Source organism: Mesoplodon bidens, assembly GCF_964165515.1.
Source record: "Mesoplodon bidens genome assembly, chromosome: 2".
Lineage (NCBI taxonomy): Eukaryota > Metazoa > Chordata > Mammalia > Artiodactyla > Ziphiidae > Mesoplodon > Mesoplodon bidens.
The window spans coordinates 144,863,740-144,884,438 of NC_138177.1; the positions used below are offsets into that span (position 1 = coordinate 144,863,740).

General features: G+C 53.5%; 1 protein-coding gene across 2 annotated transcripts; it reads left to right on the top strand.

The window, feature by feature from the left end:
- The first annotated feature begins 13,776 nt into the window (after positions 1–13,776).
- On the top strand, positions 13,777–19,448 carry DMRTA2 (DMRT like family A2). 2 transcript variants are annotated; one of them, XM_081224841.1, is made up of 3 exons: positions 13,777–13,847; positions 15,388–15,951; positions 17,473–19,448. In XM_081224841.1, exons 2-3 carry the CDS (start codon positions 15,396–15,398, stop codon positions 18,522–18,524), a joined length of 1,608 nt encoding a protein of 535 aa, XP_081080967.1. In that variant the 5' UTR covers positions 13,777–13,847; positions 15,388–15,395; the 3' UTR covers positions 18,525–19,448. The 2 variants fall into 2 exon arrangements, with proteins under 2 accessions (XP_081080967.1, XP_081080966.1); XM_081224840.1 differs by lacking the exon at positions 13,777–13,847 and having other exon boundaries at positions 14,912–15,951.
- The last annotated feature ends 1,251 nt before the right edge of the window (positions 19,449–20,699 follow it).

Sequence of the window (20,699 nt, forward strand, 5' to 3'; positions counted from 1 at the left end):
AGAGGGTAGGTACTTGCCTGAAGTCACACAATGTCAGTAGAAGAATCAGAACTCAAGCCCCAGGCTCTGACTTTCAGGGCCACAACTATTCTATAAAGAACCTCTAAGTTTCATGTCCAAGAATGGATCTTAGAATCCCCTACAATTGTATACAAAAAGTTAGATGTGTACTTTTCTAGGAGGGGTGTCTGTATTTCTCAGATTCTCAGTGGGTTCAGTTGACCCGCCAAAATTTAACAGCCACCACTTACATTATGCAAACAACATCAGACCATTTGGGAAGTTGAATTTGTCCATTCTTCTTCTCATCAAGCCTTTTTTTTTTTTTCAATCTAAAAGCCACAAAGAGGGTGAGATGCAACAACTAGGCTTTCTTGCCTTGAACCTCTCTCTACATTTAGTGCTTCTCCCTTGTCTCACATAATCTGCTTTGGAAGATAACCCTTAACAAGCCCAACTGGCCATATAGCTCTTGCATTTTGAAAGTGTGCTCTGAAAGGAGACGCCAAAAAAGAGACTTGCTCTCCAGTCTTCAGTCCATTAACTCTCAGTTTGCAGACTCTCTATTAGTTGTGGTTCTCGGTTTTGAGAGGTGACATAATGTGTGGTTAAGAGAACAGCCTCTGGGGCCTTATTGCCTGGGTTCAAGCCACTCCTCCACTTACTCATGTGCCCTTGGGAAGTCACCTCACCTTCCTACCCTCAGCTTTTTAGCTATAAAATGGATAATAACAGTACCTGGTTGATAAAGTTGTAGAGATTCAGTGAATTAACACTTAACTGTTAGCTAACATGTAAAGCAGTTAGAACAACTACTGTCTGGTCTGCAAACTCATGGGATTACAAAAGGAAAAGAGAATGGGTGATGACAGCAGTGAGAAGTGGAAGTTTATGGGGGAAGACACAGAAAACATGAAAAGCGGTTACAAGAAATCCAGGAGCACTGCCCTAGGGCCCTTCAGGGAAGGTCGAAGAGCCCTGCACAAAGTGTCACTGCATTACTGGTGTCCATAAGGATCAGCCCGGGGCATGATGGGAAGGAGGAAGGGGGAGGAGGACTAACTTGCTGAGCACTCAGGATAAGCCCTGTATCATGCTCAGAGCATTACATATGTTACCTCCTGTAACCCCACAACAACCTGCTGGGTGAGTGATCTTGACCCCATCTTGAAGAGGCAACAGGCTCAAAGAGGTGAAGTGACTTGCCCAAGTTCCACAGCTAGTAACGAGCAGAGCAGAGTCGGACCCAGACCTTTGACTCCAAAGCTCCTGCTGTGTTTATGATGATGCAGTGCTACCTTCAAGGAAATTATGACATAACTAAGGCATTTCAAATAGTAATTACAATAACAACATCTTTAAATGTTGGAGGATGCTAAAAGGGATAAAAAGTCAGTTTTATAGAAAACTCAGCTTTCCAAAAATGACTCACTCCCCAGTGTGTCAAGAGCCAGAATTTAAGCAATGCCTTTTATTTTTAAGTACTTGCAGTGATTTAAGAAGGTTCCCATAGCTTCTGCCTCTGACATCTCCTAACTCCACTCCCTACTCCTTCATCCTTTGTCCCACTGACATTTCTTCCCTCCAGACCGTTATCATTTCTCACCTGGGTTATAAAACCACATCCTAACTGATCTCCCTTTCTCCAGTTCCTTCTCTTCTAGACCTGTCTCCACCTAGCTGTCAGAAACAGCTTTCTACAACACCTGCCTCACCATGCTACACCCCTGCTTCGATCCCCACAAAGGCTTCCCATTGCCCTCCAAATAAAATCCAAACTCAGCTTGGATTTAAAACTCCTGTCATCTGTTCCCTACCTCCCTCCCCATCTGTATTTCCAGCCATACCCTCAACACACATACTGAACTACCTTACAGTTTCCTGAAGGCATCAGCTTTCTATCACCTCTGTCCTTGCATGTTATTCCCTCTGCCCTGAGCGCTCTTCCATCACCATTAGACTCCTACCACCATCCATCCAGCCTTCACTTTCAGTTCAGACTTCACTTCCTCCAAGATGGCTTCCCCGACCATTGCCACACCCTCTGCACACTCTGCAGGTTAGGTGCCTGTGCTGTGAGTCTTCAGCCCTGTATTGACTTTCTTGAAGCACTGGATTGCTCTGAACTGTAACTCTCAGCTCTCATGTCCTCCCTCCCCCACCCGCAGGCTGTGAGCTCCCCAAAGAGTCTGAGTCACTTCATATCCTTAAGGCCTAGTGAAATGACTAGTACATAGTAAGCACAGAGTAAATTTGTGCTTATTAACTGAATTCAAACAAAGAAACAATGATGGTCATGTACCAATAAGGTGGTCACTTCCATCTCTAACATCCGGCTTATCTGGGAACATTGTGAGGGCAGAGCCAGGTCGTCGTCGTCTGTTTATTCCCCTAGCCAGCCCAGGGTCTGGCACGTAGCAGTCATGCACCCAGTAGTTACTGAAGCGGTTAATTGCTTGGAGCTGGAGCTGGTGAGGAGAGACAAAGAGTAAGGGAATTGGTGTTGAGCACCCAGGTAAGCCCTGCACTGTGCTGGGGGCTTTATGCCCTGTCCTCCCACAGCTGCCTCAGAATCACTGTGAGGTCACTACTGTTAATGTCCTCATTTTACAGTTAGCAAAACTGAGGCTCAGAGAAATTATGTCACTGTCCCAGAGACATGCAGTGGTAGGGAGAGAAGCTGACCTTTCCAGTCTGGATCCGAGCCCAACCCTCATGCCGGCTCTGTCTCCCCTCATCAGTGAGGCTCCCTCCCTGAGCTGCTTCAGTAGCTGTGACTTCTAGCCTACAGATGATAGAGTATAAGAAACATTCCCACACACTCCCCTCTGCCTTCCAGGATGCCACACTTCCCTAGTTTTCCTCCCACCTGTCTGAAAGTACCCCCCCCCGTCCCCTCTGTAGTTTTCCTGTTCTGCTTGCCTGTGAAATGTCAGCAGCCCGAGTTCCTTCCTCTGCTCTCTGCTCTTCCAAACTTTCCTTAGATAAGAGGCAATTTGTACTTTGATACTCAATTCAGATTTTACCTAAAGTATAAATTCCATGAGGGTAGAGTCCATGTCAACCTGATTTGTTGTTTTATCCCTCAGCACGGGCCTGGCACTGTAGGTGCTTGATAAATGGCTGTTGGTAAGAGAGTGAACATTTATATCATGTCTGCTGAACTCATTTATTCCTCACAACAATCCCATGAAGTAGGAACTATTACTCTCCCCACTTTATTGGTGAGCAAATTGAGGCACAAGAGATTAGGTAGGTAATTTGCCCAGGGTCATACAGCTAGTAAACCAAGAAGTCAGATTCAAACACAGGCAGTTTGGCTCCAGAATTCAGGCAGTTATCACTCCACCCCACTACTTCTCCAGGAAGCCTCATGGAATCCCCAGGACAAGTTAGGGCCCCTTCTAATCCTCGTGTTTACCCCTAGTAGAACACTTATGACATTACTGTGATTATATGCACAGAAGTCTCCCCTGGAGACCACGACAGGTCTGTCCCCACTGGGCCTGGCACAGGGCACAGACAGTAAATGTTATACGAATGAATGAACTACAGAACTGCCCTCTGAGGTGGAACATACGATCCCTGTCTCTTACATTAATAAACTGAGGCTTAGAGAGGTTAAATCACTTGCCCCAAATCTCATAGCTACTATATAACATAACCCTGTCTAACTCCAAGGTAAATGTTTTTTCCCACCATGCATTTTCATCAGACCAGCATTTAATTTAAGTACTTTTAAGTTCCCTTTTCCATATGGAGATTGGGTCAGTTTTGACTCATCCATCCATTCATCATTTAGGCTTTTCGTTAAACATTGATTCTCAGCCTCTACCCTTGGCCCAGAATTCCCAGGCTGGGGTGGGACTACCAACTTCAAGGCAGTGTGGTCAATGCTAGAGGAGTTCCAGGAGCTGTGGGAACCCAGAGGAGACCCCTAGTCCGGGCAGTCAGAGGGCTTCTGGAGAGGGGTGAAGCCCATCTAGGAGCTCTGGCCAGAGTTCGCTCTGTAATGAATGGGGCCACCCAAGCCCAACAGTCAGATCCCAGAGTTTGAGAAGGTAAGCAGCCTACAAGATCAGACTGGAGCCTGCCCCTCTGGGCTCGGGTCTCCAGGCCCCTGGAAATGTTATTGCCTTACTTGAGCACACACTGGTAACATTTGCATAGGACTTTCCTGAGGAGTTGGCAACAAAGAGAGTCTTACTGAAATTTTTCTGTGTTTTGGGAGTTGGGTGGAAGCACATGCAAGGGAAACCAGGTGTGGAGGCCAGGAACTTTGCTCTATTTCCAGAGGTGGATGCCAAGGCCTCAGCTGGATGGAGCATCCCACATGGGAATCGTCTTCTTCCTAGCTGGGTCTGCATAGTCATTTCTCATTTCAGAGCATTTCCAAATCCAGCAGGTCTACCTTTTCTCATTCTACAGATGAAGAAATGGAGGACCAGAGCACTGAAGTGACTTGGCCAAGGCCTCCTTTCTGGCATGCCTTCAACTACACCAAGTATCAGTGGGGAACTGGCTTGCACAGCTGTTGCCTACATGCCTCAGTTTCTTCATATAAAAAAGGGGTGCATTTTATGAGTTTTTTATATGCTATGGGAGGTCATGAACACAGAAGAACAGGTTCTCTGGAATAAAAGTGGTACTGTGCCACGGGGGCACAGAGCCCAGCCCCTGCCTTTGGGGAGCCCCACTAAGAACCAGCAGTTGCCAGGGTGTGCTCCAAATAGTGGAGGAGGAGAGAGGAGTGGGGGATGCTTCCAGAGGCTGGGGGTGGGCCCTGGGCTGGGCTGCTCCTTTCTTACTGACACAGTACCACTTTGTGCTTTGTGCTTTGTGACAAACATGTTCTGGTTAATGGAGCCCCTGGAGAAGGTGGTCGGTGGAGTGGGGAGGGAGGGAGATACCCCAGGCCTGCCAGAAGATCTCTGAGCCATGCAAATCCATCAGAATTCTGATTCTGAGGGAGTTTTCAGATTATGGTTCAAGTGCAGAGGCACTTCCTGTCACCAGCTCCCAGCTCCCCAGTCTTCCTTCTAATGGAGGTAAAAAGGTACCAAGAAAGGAACGGTTTTCCTCTCTGCAGGCAAAGAGAGGAAATCATTCATCCAACAACTGCTAACAAATAATAATACCCAATATACCTGTGTGTTTGCTACGTGTCAGACACTGAGGACTTTACATCAATTGTGTTACTGAAGCCTCACAATGATCCCATGAAAGCACTGTTTTTACTCCCATCTTAGGTAGGAGGAAATGTGACAAATGCAGGACTCCAGCCCAGGTCTGTTTCCACACTGGCAGCCCTGCTCAGCCAGGCCCTGTGACCAGAGGTACTGGGGATACATGAAGGGTGGTGCCAGACTCTTGCCTGGCAGTGAGGGCACAGTGTGGTCAGTCCTGAGGGGCGAAGGGGGGTTCTAGGTGCACAGAAGGGAGTGAAGAAACCTCCAAGAAAAGAGGCTCCAAACACCTTCCTCCACCCCTCCTCTACCCATCCCCAGGGGATCAGTTCAGAGAAATGGGGGTGAAGGAAGTGGCCTCAACTCCACCTCCAAGTCTCCAACCAGTCTCTTCTGTAGATGCAAAGAACAGTTCTCGTCCTCACCCCCCGCCCAGCTGTGTGACCCTGGGAAAGTCACTTCCTCTCTCAGTTTCCTTCAGTATGAATTGGAGATGAAGATGGGTGGCTGCATGGCTTGAGAGAGGGGGCAATGCAGAGGCACTCGGAGAGCTCACAGGGTCAGCCTATGCGGACGGTACCTCTGACAAGTACAGGGGGCATCCAAGGGGCTGCGTGCTAAAGAGCCAGTAGAAGTTTCCCAGGTAACTGACTGGCCTGGGCCTGGGAACCAGGAGGGGGTGTCTGTACCTCGTTGCCACCCCAAGCCTGGAGTCTGAGCCACCCACTGGGGCAAAAGGGCCTACTTGTGAGCCAGCTTCCCAACCCCAACCCTGCCACTGCCCTGGCCAGGGAAGAGAGTGAACATGTTGGGCTCCAGGCCAACCAGTATCCAGTCCTGAGCCAGTCATGCAGCTTGGAACTCACCCACCATACACAGTATGAAAGAAGACTGGGCGGTCCCAGGGCAGTGGTGGTGGAAGTCAGAGTAGGAGAGCTCTTTTATCTGAGGGAGATAGGCTGGGGGGCGGGGGGAGTCTGAGGCTGCCAGCGAGGATGGATTAGGTCTCTCCCTCCAAGCCACACCCCTCTCTCATGTCTTCATTTTGGTCAGTGACCTGGGGATTACAGGCTGCTGACAGATGATCCCTCCACTTCTGAAGCAGGGTCAGGACTCAAACCCGGCTGATTTCGGCCCAAGAACCGAGCCCTAATGCCCTTCCTCTTCGCATTTTCTTCCCTCCAAATGCGGTAGCCAGACCACTGCCATCCTCCAGGCAGTCTGATTCCTGTGTGGCCGGGAGGCAAGCCCAGAGGGGGTCACAGCAGCGGTGGCTCCCGAGTCGCGAGTCTGGATGGCGGGGAGTCTGGTTGGCGGGTCGGCCCCAGGGCTGATTCCCGGAATCGCTGTTTCCAAAGGCCCTCTTGGGAGATGGAGGCCAGGAGAAGGAAGGTCCAAAGAAGACCACCCTGCGTGTACACACCGTCCCCAAAGTCCCAGGAGGACCTGCAAATCACTTGGGCCTTTGCACCGTTTTGTCTGGGCAGAATCGCCTCTCTCTCTCCCTCCCTTCCTCGGCCTGGTCAATTCCAGGTCCTTCCAAACTCAGCTCCAGGAAACTGTGAGAACTAATTTAAAAGGGGGAGGGGTCAGAAAGGAGGCCGGTTTCAAGATAAGTATACTGTAATCCATAACTTTCTTCTGCTCCTATCATAACCAGTTAGACGTTGTAATGAGTGAAAAGATTCCATTCACAATAGCCACATAAAATGTCAAGGAATGCTTAAGGAACAGAGCTATAGGAACAAAATGATAAAAGTTACAAAGAGACATAAAAGTTGTGAATAAGTGAAAGTCATTCTGGGTCCTAGATGGAAAAATACCATACTGTGAAGACGTATAATCTCCCTCAAATTAATTTCTAAAGGCAGTTAAACCAACTTTCCAAAGGGCTTTTTAAACTTCACTTTCTTTTTGGAACTAGCCTTAAAAATTCTAACATATTTATTCAGAAAACTGTTTTTCCAAAACATCCATGAGAATTTTGGAGAAAAAAAAAAGAATCAGAAATCAGAAGGTGACTTGCCCTTCAAAGTATTACAGAACTACAATAATTAAAATATGACACTAGTGCAAAAGGAAATAGCTCCCTAGAAGAGAAAGCACTGAGAGGACCTAATTTCACCTGAGAATGCAGTGTAGGTATCTGGTCAGTGGGGACAGAGTGGGTTATTAAGTAGTGCTGTAATAACAGGCAAATCATTGGTGGTGGGGGGGAATTAAATCACAAACTTCACATATTCCACCAAAATTAATTTCAAATAAAGATATAAATGTAAATAATTTTAAAAGCTCTAATATAAAATATAAGAATGCTTTTAGAAAGTTGGATTTGAAAAACCCTTGTTAAGTATGACCTGTAAATAGAATCTATAAAGAAAAAATGACAGATTTGACTACATGAAAAATTTTAATTTTGGTATAACAATAACAAAACAGGATCAACAAAAACAAAAATGGAGAAATGCAGCATATGTCCATATAAGAGGATACTGCTGCCTTTACTATATAAGCAGCTATTACAAATTAAGAAAAAGAGAAACTATACGTTAGAAAAATAAGCAAAGATATACATAGATTTTTTAAAAACATGAGTGACCAACACATATAGGAAAAACTAAGGAATCACTAAGGAAATGAAAATTACAGTGACAATAAGATACATTTTTCCTGCTTGAACTGGCAAAGATTAAAAAGATCAGCAGATGCACTACTGTTGAGTGTGTTCATTGATACAACTTTTCCTGAGGGCTGACAGGCAGCTATCAAAACCTTAAAAAAAAAAAAAAAAAGCCTCTGACCCTCTGACCATCAATCTTATTTCTAGGAATTTATCTTAAGAAAATAATTAGGCAAGTTCACAAAGGATGTTCATTGTAGCATTTTTTCAGTACAGCAATTATTGGAAACAAACTTAAATACCTATTAATAGGGAATTGGCTAAATAAATTAGGGTACATTCATACAATGTACCTACAGTTCATAGCAATTCTTTTAAAAGATTATGCAGATATATTGACTGATAAGAAAAAATGCTTATATTTGTAAATTAAAAAGCAAGTAACAAAAAGTATATTTTTGTAAATGTAGGCACACAGAAATATATATATTCCAGATATTCTTTGCTGAAATGTGTAAAATGTTTTATAATGTTTTACTTATCAGAACAGGCAATAATAATGTTTCCATTTGGGAAACCTGACGTTTTGCATCAGGGGTTCCTTTCTTCAGAAGCGTCCCTTGACCCTTCTTTGCCCACTCCCACCGCAGCCCTTTTCTCACTGTGAGGTCATTGACAGATGACTGTGTCCACAACTGGCCAACGAGCTCTTTAAGGGCCCATCACGATTGATTTATCTCCAGTCCTCAGGGCCAGGCACATACTAGGTGCTCAATATTAGTGAAATGAATGAATGAATGACCAGTATTCAAATTTTCATGAATAATCAGCAAGTTGAATGGAATCGAATCGGCTGAAAGCCCCCAGGCCTGCTCCTACCCGCCCAGAACTGAAGGTGAGAAGAAAAATGCCTGAGAGTGGGAGTGGGATCTGGGTGCCTCTCTTCCTCTAGGCTCAGCAGCACTGCAACCCCGGCAAGTTACGTTGCCTCGCTGAACCTTGGAAACTCGCCGACTCAACCCTGAAACGCGGAAAGTCACACCTCCCCCAAGGACTGCCTACCAAGCAAGACAGCACACACCAAGCGTTTAGCAGAGTGGCGGTACACAGTAGGCGCTCAAAACTAGAAGCAAGTAGTTGAGCAATGAACACCACTCTGCGCGTTTGTCCCAGGCTCAGATGCACTCAACGAGAAGGATGTGGAGACAGGAAGCCTGGCGACCCTGGGCGGCCGCCTCCCCTGCGCGTGACCTGCAGACACCGGGGCTGGATCCAAAGGAGGGCTGCTGCTGTGGCTCTGTGTTGGGGCTCCGTCCGCACACCCCGCGTGGATGCCCTGGCTCCCCCGCCCTCAGCTAGGGCCCCGGCCCACTCCTTCCCTGGGGGCGGAGAGCCGGGGAAGGGACTGGTCCTGCGGGGGCGCGAGGTAAGTGTTCCGAGAGGGGCCTCAGGCCAGACATCCGTCCCCCGCATCCAGCCCGAGCCCTCGCCTAGACCCCGGCAGAACTTGGGCCTTGGGTAGGGGCCTCCCCTGGTACGCCTGGGTTCGAATTCTGCTCTGTCCTGTACTAGTTGTAAGATGTGGGTCAAGTCGCCTCACTTCTCTGAGTCTGTTTTCTCACCTGTCAAGTGGGCTAACTGGACTTGCCTCTCAAGAGACAGGGCGTGGTGCGACTTAAGACACTGTGAAGGAAGGGCGAGGCGCAGGGTCCCTCCCAGGAAGAGCGCCTGAGAAATCAAGCGCCACGATGGCAGAGGGTCTTTCTGGCTGCAAAGTTGTACCTGGGTCCTTGGTCCTGGCCTAGGCCGGACCTGTGGCCTTGACCACGCAAAAGCCGTTTTAGCGGGCTGGGGACCTGCACTGCAAGCCAGGCTGCGCTTCTCCCTGTCCATCTGGGGGTGCACGCGGCTGACATCTTAACGTGGCTCGAGAGTTGATCCGGAGGAAAATGTTGTCGTGTGTCTATGCGTATACAGGTGTGTGAGTATCCACGCGCGTGTCGTATGCACAAGAGCGTCCGTGGTTGTTCAAGAAACAGCGTGCTTGGGGCGGCCGGCGGAGAATCCTCCCAAAGGCACCTTCCCTCTTTTCTCCACGCCCCTCTCCGGGTAAGGAGTTTCAGCCAAACTAACGGAATCTGGCGCGGCCAGGGGAGGGGTAGGGATGGGAGGGGCGATTCCGTCCCGGAGCCACTGGTTTGAGGATAATTACTTTTAATGTCAGAAAGATTTAGTTTAATATCATCTCTATTAGGCTGCCGGGAGGGTAATTAAACGCGACGCGCCGCAGCCGGCAAACAGATGGCGTCTGCTTGCTCCGAGGCCGCGGGCAAACAGCGCAAAAGTCAATGCCACCCGGGTTCCCCACCAGCGCCCCCGGCCCTGCTCCAACTCTGCGCCACCGCGCCGCGCCTCCAGCCCCCTCCATACCCTCAGTCCCCAGCCCCGGCCTCACCCTGGGTCTCCAGCAGGGCTATCCCTTTGTACCCCACCACTGCCTGGGCAGGGGCGAGGGTTGGGGACCAGTCTCAGACATGAAGGAGGTGGATTTTCGTTGCTCAGAGTGTTCCCCCGGGGCCCTCACACCCTGGCACAGCAGAGGCGTAAGCAAATGAGTTTGAGCCAGGAGGACGTGCATGAGTGAGTGTGTATGTGTGTGACTCTGTGAAGATGGGCTTTCTGCCCTCAGCCACTTCATTTGTCCCGGAGGTCTGGCTTTCTCTGCTCAGGGTCCAGCGGCCCGCAAGGCCCTCGGGTAGGGTTAGGTCCGTGGACGAGCGATGGCGCAAGTGCACGAGCATATGCTCCGGTCTGGTGTTCAGCCACTGAGATGGGAATCTGTGAACACCTGGGTGAGAGGTCACTCACCGAGTGAATGTCTCAGAATAAGGACATGCTTATGAGAGTGCTGTGAAGTCCATCAAACTTTCCGAAGGGATCCTCTCGGGTGGGAGAGCAGCGTCAGAGATGCATGCACCCACTGGGCGGACACTCCGTGCAGGTACGAGGTGTGTCCAAGACTTGTGCAGAATGAGGTCACACGTGCAGACTGTGTGTCCAGCTGTGAAGCCACACTCTGGTGTGTGTCAGGGGCGTAGCCCCTAATGCCTCAGTCTGGGCATGCTCTCCCCACCGCTGGCAGCTCTGTCCAGCCACCCCCTTCTGGTCTGCTCCCCTCTGAGAGCACAGGCCAAATCAGGACTAGCTCAGAGTGGCCTATGGAGGTGTGAGTGCAGTGACTTCGACCAAGGTCGGTTACTCTGACTCCTTCCATGGCACATTCACTCCCATGAGCAGGGGGGACATCAGAACCTCGGGGATATCAAAAGAAAGATTGTGGGTCCCGGACCTGTTGGGCTGTGATCCCAAGGAGGGAGGTGACTGCTCTAGGGGTGGGCAGGTTCCCTCTGGTTGGTCTGGGTTCCAGGATGTGTCCTCTCCCCAACTTAAGAAAATGAGATTCCTTCTACGCCAGCGGGAAAACGCGGGGATCCCAAATCCTGTGGATTGACGCTTGGCTGCCGCAGGATCACTGGGACCGGACTGGGGAAATCTCACAGTGGCCTGGCCTCAAGTGAGAAGAGGGGTGTTTGGGCCAACGCCCCTCCGGAAGCTAGGCAGATTTCTATTGTTCATTTCGTTTGGGGTTTAAATTAATGTCTCGAAAACTTTATCCAAGGTAGCTCTGGGAGGAGGCGCCGGATTTTGTCGTCTCTCCTCCACCCACTGCCCTGCCAGGGTGCAGTTAACGCATAGATTTCCTTGACCTCATAACCTCAAGTTGTTGGAAGGTGGGGTCTGGGTCCTTCGCTCCTAAAGGATTTTTATCCCAGACTCACTCCCTTACCCTCAGTCCATGCGGGAGACCCAGCGGGAGCTGACCCCTTTCTCTCTCCCAAACATGTTCTCAGGCTCCAGCGAGTGGAATTTGCTAGGAGCGAACAGCCGGGTTTCTAGTCTTATCGCCGACTGTCAAGGTCTGAGCACGCTGCGCGCGGCCCTGGTCAACTTTCTGGAAGCAATCTGTCCGAATCTGCCTGGCTCTTGCGCGCACCACCCCCTCCCCGCCCCGGTATTCGGTTTGGCTTCGCCGAGGAACCTGCGCGAGGTCCCGCGCTGTGCGGTGGGGCCTCGCTTGTCTCGCCTTCCTACCCCAATCCCCAGCCCCCGGCGTAAGAGGCGTTCGGGCTGGCAGCAGTAGACCTGCCAAGTGGAAGGGGCTGCGTTCCGAGGCCCCCGGCCGAGTCTGCACGCCCAGTACGTCCGAGCCCCGGCTGGCGCGGGCCAGAGCCTGGGGGCCCTGGAAGTTCGAAAGGGCAACGCGGCAACCCTTGGTCGGGAGTGGAGGGAGAACGACTGGAAAACTCATTTTTTCTCATGAATTAAACGAATTTTCTTTACTCTGAAGGAGAGAGAGAAAGGTAGAAAAGAAAAATGAGTGAGAGAACATTAGAATGAGGAAAAGACAGAAAGTAAAGGGAAAGAGAATCACAGCGAGAGAAACCCGAGGCGATCCCGCCTGAGGACCGCGGCATTAATTCCAGATGTTGCCATTCAAGAGGGAAACAAAATCCGAAACTGTTACCTCCTCTGCGCACCGAGCTGTTCCTCAGAGCCGTGACGTCAGGACGGGAGGGTAAGGCGAAAGTTAAAACTACTCATTGGGGCCCGCGGCGACCTTGTCTCTGGACCGGAAGAACAGGCAGACTGATGTGCGTCCTGCGTCCAAGAGGATATAGGGAGACAGAGAGAAGCCACTTTTTACTTTCGTTTAAAAAAGAAAATCAAATTGTTAACTTAAAACAACGACGAAAAGAATCCCACCACGACGGAAAAGATATCTAGATGCTGCAGAAGTGAGGAAAGGAAAGAGAAAAATGGGCAGAAGGACGGGGTTAGAGGGGCTGGGAAAGGAAAGGCGCAGAGCGCACTGCCCCGGCGGGCGCCGACAGGAAGCGCTATCCCATTTCTCCTCTCCCGGCTCCTTAAAAACGAAAATCCTCAAGCCACACTTACCCTCCGTGATGCCTATCGTACCAGGACTTTAAAAATAAAGGATCTGCCTTTTAAAGGCGGCGTGGGGGGAGGGGGGGAAAACAGCCTCCACTACCCCAAACGCGTTGGACTTGGGAGCATGCCGAAACAGAGCTGGATGGATGGAGGAAAAATCTTCCTGGCATTTATGCCATGAGCACCCTCCCTTCTCCACCCCCGCGCTCCCATTCCACCCCCACCCCGACCGCGGTAATTAAATTGTCACCTGCCCCCATCCCGCCCTGGGCCGCCAGGGCTACTTGGGGAGGTTGACCTTGCCAAGCGCCCCCGGCCAGTGAGAGCGGCGCAGCGGAGCCCGCGCCCCAGAAACCGAGGGGTTACACACGTCTGCGTAGAGGCGCACCCGACACGGTAATTAGGCGCAATTCACACGCTCTCGGGCACACGGAAACTACTTGTCACGGTATTTTCAACGCTCCTCCTTGCCCACTTTTTTCCCCTCCTTCCCTGGAGCGCCCCCTCCCCTCCCCGAGGCCCTCAGAGAAGCTTTTGGAGTTTCGAATCTTTCGGACACTGTAGAGTGCGGGGCTCCCCGGGCGCGGGCCCGGCCAATCAGAGCGCCGTCTGCCTCCCCTGGCCAATGGCAGGCGCCACATTGTTGGCCAATTCTGTCTAATGGAGCCCTAAGGAGCAACAATAGAGCTGGGGAGCTGCTCATTGAGAGTCTGGCAGCGCCGGGCAGCTGGGGCCAGACTGTGTGCAGCGTCCGGCGCGCTCCGCGAGGGGACGCGGCGCGGCAAGGGCCGGGTCGTGGGTTCCAGCCAGTCGATCCCTAAACGGTTCCCCGGCTCCGATTTCCGACGGAAGGGTTGGACTGCGCAGCGTTCTGAGGGGGTCCGGAAGTTCGGACATGGTGACTGAAGGAGGGTGACGTGGTCAGATAAGGGGCCGGGGGCAAGGGGAAGAGGCTGAGAGCGCCAGCGTCGCGAGCGGAGCTGGGAGGCGCGTGCAGCGCCCGCGGAGGAGGATCCCCGAGCCCAAGGCAGGTAGTTGAGGGCCGCAGGGAGGGCAGGGGAGGCGGCCCGGCCTTCCGCCCCTGTTGATGAAGCCCGGGCCACTCTGGCCTCGGGGACTGCGCGGCTCGAGGGGCCTGAGGGAAGAAGGCAGCGCGCAAAGGAACGGGGCCCAGAATTCTTGGGTGGAGACACCAGGATTCGGGCTCAGGCGGGGAACCGGGGACCCAGAGGAGGCCGCGGCGGAAGCTTAGAGTTGGGCCCGCTTGGGCCTTCTGAGGCCACGGCGCAGGGGGGACTCCCGCGTTCTCTCAGACCCAGTTCCAGAGGCGACTCCCACGCCTCGGTGGTGCCTGCTGGGCCATTCAAGTCCCAGGAACCCAACTCCGAGACCAGAACTTGGGAATCTGCTCCCGAGCGGGGTCCCGCGGTGCCCCAGAATGGAGAGGGTGTGTCTGACGACAGGATCCCTAAACCGGGAGGGGAGGGGAAGGCCGGGTGAGTTGGTCAGCTAAAAGGCTCTCCCTCCTGCAATGCTTAACTTTTGCAAGATACTTTTTCCTCCCCGACTACTCCAGACTACAAGGCTAAAAACTGTGCCACAGGTTTACTCCATCTCCAAGCCCAGCCTATGCCTGAGGGTTTTTTTTTTCACGCACACCCCTCTCTCCCGCGTGGACCCTGGGTCCCAGACCCCCATATTACCTGTTTCTCACTGTTTTCTTCGCCCCTCAAGCTAATCCTCGGGCTGGGTTTGCCTATAGAAGGAAAGATGCTTCTACTGCATTTCCTCTGTAATCCACCTCCCCAGGCCTCCTGTACTCCGCTCCACACCATTTTCTCTTCCCCGCTAGAGGCCCGCCCCTTGGAACTTGTACCCCCACATTTCCACGGGTCCCTGGGCTCCTGGGCCTAACTTTGCCCCTGAGTTGTTTCCTAGCCTTCACTCCACTTCCTAGAGCTTTTTTTTTTTTCTCGACCCTGAGTTTTCTCTCCAACTCCTGCTCCCACCAGCAAAAAATCTTCCAGCCCAACCAGCTGAACTCTATGCTTTGATATTACCCTCCTCTTCACCCTTCTACAAAACTGAACGTTTCGCCTTGGGTTTTCCTGTTTTGCTCTTGGCATCAGTCTAACTGTTGGGTCAAAATTTTCTAATTCGAGTCCCATCAAACAAACATTTCTCTCTGCCTGTCTAACCTCAGTTCTGCTAAACTCTGGGGGATCTTTTTTTTTTTTTCCAAACCCGTGTTACATTCATCTGAACCAATGACTTTCAAACTTTATATGTCTTTTAATTTTTTTCAGTGGAACCACTGATTCAGATGAAATCTTACACCCAATACATAATTCAGTTATAAGAACTCTGGTGGGAGTGGGGTCGGGGAGCTGGGCATTTACAAGGGGACTCCAAAGGCATCTCCTCCCAGCGATTCGGCAACTGCTAGCCAAACCTCCCGCTGCCGAAATGCCCCTCTCTAAACCTGGATTCCTCCAGGGTGCGCTTTAGCTTAGCGCACCATGCGCTCCTCACCGCAAGTTTCTCCCCTCTTCCCACGGTGTTCCACGCCAGGTCCTGCCATGGAGCTGCGCTCCGAGTTGCCCAGCGTACCCGGCGCGGCGACGGCGGCTGCGACAGCGACGGGGCCGCCCGTGGCTTCGGTGGCGTCGGTGGCAGCGGCGGCGGCGGCGGCCGCTTCGCTACCTGTGAGCGTGGCGGGCGGCTTGCTGCGAGCGCCGCCGCTGTTGTTGCGGGCTGCGGAGAAGTACCCGCGGACCCCCAAGTGCGCGCGCTGCCGCAACCACGGCGTGGTGTCTGCGCTCAAGGGCCACAAGCGCTACTGCCGCTGGAAGGACTGCCTGTGCGCCAAGTGCACTCTCATCGCCGAGCGCCAGCGCGTCATGGCGGCGCAGGTGGCGCTGCGCAGGCAACAGGCGCAGGAAGAGAACGAGGCGCGCGAGTTACAGCTCCTCTACGGCACTGCCGAGGGCCTGGCGCTGGCCGCCGCCAACGGCATCATCCCGCCGCGACCCGCCTACGAGGTCTTCGGCTCAGTGTGCGCCGCCGACGGTGGGGGGCCGGGAGCGGGAGCGCCCGCGGGGACCGGAGGCGGCGCCGCGGGCGCGGGGAGCTCAGGTGAGGAGAGGGGAAAAGGGACGGGGTTCAGGGGCGCGCGGCCCAGGGACTTGTCTCGGTACTGAAAGAGTAGAATCCCGTTCTCCAAACACCCCACCTGGTGGAGTTGCCCGCGCACCAAGCCCCCGATTTGAGGCACAAACACACAAACTTTCCTTTCTCCCCTTTCTGAAGCATTTGCACTTTATTCCTTTCTCTCACCGCAGGCCCAAATGTAAACGCTTTAATCTTATTGCCTCTACCCGAACGCAGCCATGTCCCAGCTTTCTTGATCACTTCGCTGGGTCTGCTCCCCAGCGCGAGAACCCACGCGTCCTATCTTTTCTTTCATTCTGCGCTTCTCCACAAGCCGCAGATCCCTCCGCTCCTTCCCAACTCTCTTCAGCAATCCGACCCTCTCCAAGTCCCCTCCCCCGCCCCGCTTCGCTTTCTCTAGGTACTGAAGACGCCGAATTCCTTCCCCACCCCACTCCCCCCCCCGCCCCCGCAGGATTCCGTTTCTCCTGTTCCTAATGTTCCCTGGTCAACCGCCTTGCTCCTTCTTTCTAGCTTCCTTCCCCGCTCGCCTCCCTTTTCTCAGAGTACGCGCTCTCTCCCTTCTCTCAATCCCCTTTCCTCTTCCCAGTGCACTCCCTGTCCGGCTCTGGCCGCACCCTCTTCTTCGAGACTCCCTAGGCTTTTGGGGGAGGGGGTGCGGAATTAGGCCTGGGCTCACTCAGCTTCCAGCTTGGGAGGGAAGAACTTCTTAGGTCTTAATTTTTTTAAGATTTTTTTTATGTGGACCACTTTTAAAGTCTTTTTATTGAATTTGTTACAATATTGCTTCTGTTTTATGTTTTGTTTTTTGGCGGGAGGCACGTGGGATCTTAGCTCCCAATCAGGGATCAAACCTGGACCCCCTACGTTGGAAGGTGAAGTCTTAACCACTGGACCGCCAGGGAAGTCCCACTTAGGTCTTAATTTTGGAAAGGATGGATTAGAAATAGAGGCTCTACTTTTGCCTGTAGAGAGGCTTGGGATCTTGTAAATGCCCAAGGTGCATTCCCCTCCAGGCTGTGCTGCCCAGGGCCACAGAGCACCCAGGGCTGGGTTGGCTCTTGGAATCACAGGGGTGGAGTGAGGTCTTCTATACAGGGTGCGGTGCAGGTGCAAGTTGTGTTGGCTCCTGTTTGACCTCTGGGTCAGGCCACTTCTCCAGAGCAGGCCAAGACTAGGAAGGGTGAAGGTACTGGGCACAGATGTAGGAAGAGGGTCACTGGACACTGAGGTTACAGGGCACAGGTGGTTGGGGTTCTGGGTACAGAAAGAGAATGCGCTCTGGGAGCCGAGAAAGAGCCAGGGCTGTAGGGGCTCAGAGGGGAAAGAATGCTGGAAGAAAAAGAAAGAAGGATTTTGGAGCCAGTGAATGAGGGTTGTGAGGCTCAGAAGGAAAGGAAGCTGGACTCCAAAGGGCTCTGGTGCTGTGGGGTGCGGTCACTTCCCTGATAACCCTCCTTTACATACCCCTTTCTCCCCTCCTAGAGGCCAAGTTACAGAAGTTTGACGTATTTCCCAAGACGCTGCTTCAGGCAGGCCGCGCAGGCAGCCCGCAGCCGCCGCCGGGAAAGCCCTTATCACCCGACGGCGCGGACTCTGGTCCCGGGACATCGTCCCCAGAGGTGCGAGCGGGCTCGGGCTCGGAGAACGGCGACGGCGAGTCCTTTTCTGGGTCGCCCCTGGCCCGGGCCTCCAAGGAGGCAGGTGGCGGCTGCCCAGGCAGCGCTGGCCCCGGAGGCGGCGGCGAGGAGGACAGCCCGGGATCCGCCAGCCCTCTGGGTTCAGAATCCGGTTCCGAGGCCGACAAAGAAGAGGCAGAGGCCGCGCCCGCGCCCGGGCTGGGCGGGGGCCCGGGTCCACGGCAGCGGACGCCGCTAGACATCTTGACGCGCGTCTTCCCGGGCCACCGGCGGGGTGTCCTGGAGCTAGTGTTGCAGGGCTGCGGCGGCGACGTGGTGCAGGCTATCGAGCAGGTGCTGAACCACCACCGCGGGGGCCTGGCGGCCGGCCTCGGCCCCGCCGTGCCCCCCGATAAGGCCGCGGTAGGGGCAGTAGCAGCAGCGGATGACGCGTGGCCTGGCCGCGTCGACGCCGCGGCCGCCGGGGGGCCGGGGCTGCCCGCGCCGCTGCAGGCGGGCCCAGCCGCACCTCCGCACCACAGACCTTTGCTGGCCGGCGCCATGGCGCCCGGGGCGCTGGGCTCGCTGAGCAGCCGCTCGGCCTTCTCGCCACTGCAGCCCAACGCCAGTCACTTCGGCGCCGACGCGGGCGCCTACCCGCTAGGCGCGCCGCTCGGCCTCAGCCCCCTGCGCCTGGCCTACTCGGCGGCGGCGGCGCACAGTCGCGGCCTGGCCTTCATGGCTCCCTACTCCACCGCCGGCCTGGTGCCCACACTCGGCTTCCGCCCGCCCATGGACTACGCCTTCAGTGATCTCATGCGCGACCGCTCGGCCGCCGCCGCTGCTGTGCACAAGGAGCCTACCTACGGCGGCGGCCTGTACGGGCCCATGGTCAATGGCGCCCCTGAGAAGCAGTAGGGCGAGCGGCCCGGCAGTCGGGCGGCCCCCAAACAGGGACCCCAGGCTTGCCCCGCGGGCTTGCCGGCCCGTCTTTGCCTGGTGCGCTCTCTGCGCCCCGGCTGGGATCCTCTCGCTCCAAGGTGGTTTTCAGTTTTGTTTTGGACGGTGGGTGGGGAGAGCTGAGCAAAGAGGAGCAGCTTCAGATGCAGATGTTCTCGGAGGGGATGTGAGACCCCCATCCTCGTCCCGCGACCCCATCAAGGCTCCCCATCCCTTCAGAAGGCCGGGAATTCTTGAGAATTCAGAGGCTGCAGCCGCTGCGCAAGCTCCTGCCTCTCCTGTCGCTATGCTCGTTACACCTGCCCGCGCTCCCAAATGGTTGGCAGGATAGTCCGAGAGTCTGTCTTCTGTGTCTCCCCCTCCCTTAAAAAATTTTTAATATTCGCTCTAACAAATATAAATTTAGGATGTATAAATCTCTTGGCACTGAGTCGAGTCTTTGGGACACACATATATATCGATATCAATTGTAAAAAAAAAAAAAAAGGAAACAAGTTCTAAGGTGCACTTTCTTCGTTGCGGTATTTGTCGCTCTCTTTGTTGCTTATGCCGATAAGCATGGGTTTCCTTGGTGCAGTGTGAGTTTTTATATATGTATAAATCTATATATAAACTATACATATATATACAAGCCAGTGTATAATGTTATAAAATGGAATTCTAAGTTATTAATTGTAATCTGTAGGTGACCTCGGTATTAACGTGAAAAATATTCAAAAACAAGCAAAAAAAAGGACAAAACGGAAAAAAATTAGACTATGCGCGCATTGTACTTATCAGGTTTTATAGATTAAATATATTGTAAACTCGAGACGAATCCTGCCCACCCGCCCCTCTTGCCTGCGGCCTGTCTCTCCCTAAGGAGCGGTCTAGGTGCGCACTGAAGCAGGAACAGAGTGACCCGTGACTGAGCCGGAACCGCCCGCCGGAGGGCCCATCCCCGCCTCGCGGGACTCGCCAGGCACCTCGGCCGAAGGGCCGGCAGCGGAAAACGCTGCTGCAGAGAATGGCTCACTTTGTGCTTTCCTTTGCCTAGACATAAGCTAGAAATAAATGTTATTTTCTAAGAAAACAGCAACGAATCCCGTCCCGCTTCTCGGGCGGCCGGGTTGATAATCTTAATTCCTCGCCGGAACCGCGGTATCAGGGAGAAGCTTGACCGAGGTCCGGAGGGTGCTTACGACCCTCGGGAGTGCGGGGCGAGGAAACTTCCTGCAGCGCCTGGGAGAGGCGCGCGCTCAGCACTCCGGGAGGAGCGGCGCCCGCCGTGCTTGTGGGACCTGGTGTCCCCTCCCACTCCCCGCTCGGGCGCGCGGGTTGCGGAGGGGTCGCCTTGCCAGTGCTCTCGGTCCCCGGAGTCCTGCGAGGCCGGCGGCCGGGTTCCCGTTCTCCCCGGGGCGCAGATTTGGGCGCCCGCCGCGCGCCTCCCTGTTCAGGTTTGGAAGGAACGGCAGCCGAGACGGCGGCTGGGGAGGGAAGGCTAAGACCGCTCTCTCACAGAGGCCAGCGGCCTGGGGGTTATTTTTGGGGTGGTGGGGCGCTGCCTTCGCCCTAGACAGTGTAATCTGAGAGCGGCGGTGAGGACGCGCCTTCCAGCCCGACCTCACTCCGTGCCCCTTTTTTACCTTCCCTCCTTAAGCGGAGCTGAGGAAATTGGCGGCTCCGGGGCCGACACCCGTCTCCGGCCTCCCGGAGTCCCTCCCGCTTCTGGCTGGGTGACTCCCCCTCTCCGAGAAACAGGGTGTCCCCTCCCCTAGGCTGGGCCGGCGACTTCCCAAGGTAAACTTCTGGGGCCGGCTCGAGTTCCGCCAGGCGGTGAAACTTAATAGCAGGGACAAGAAAACGGTTTAATAAAGAAGGGCTTTAATAGGGAACTAATTTGATTGAGTTGCCTAATTCCACTTTAATTGGAAAGGGGTTTGGCTGTTTGGTTATAAAGTGCGAGGGTGATGAGGAGCTGGAAGTGGGGGGAGAAGGGGCGAGAGTAGAGAGATGGGGCAAGAGAGAGATGGGGCGAGACGGGCAGTGAAGATAGGGAGGAACGAAGAGAGAGACGAGAAAGAAAAGAGGGGAGAGTTACCTAGGAAGTAGAGAGGAAGGCGGAAGAAAGTGCGCGGGAGCTTCTAGAAGTGT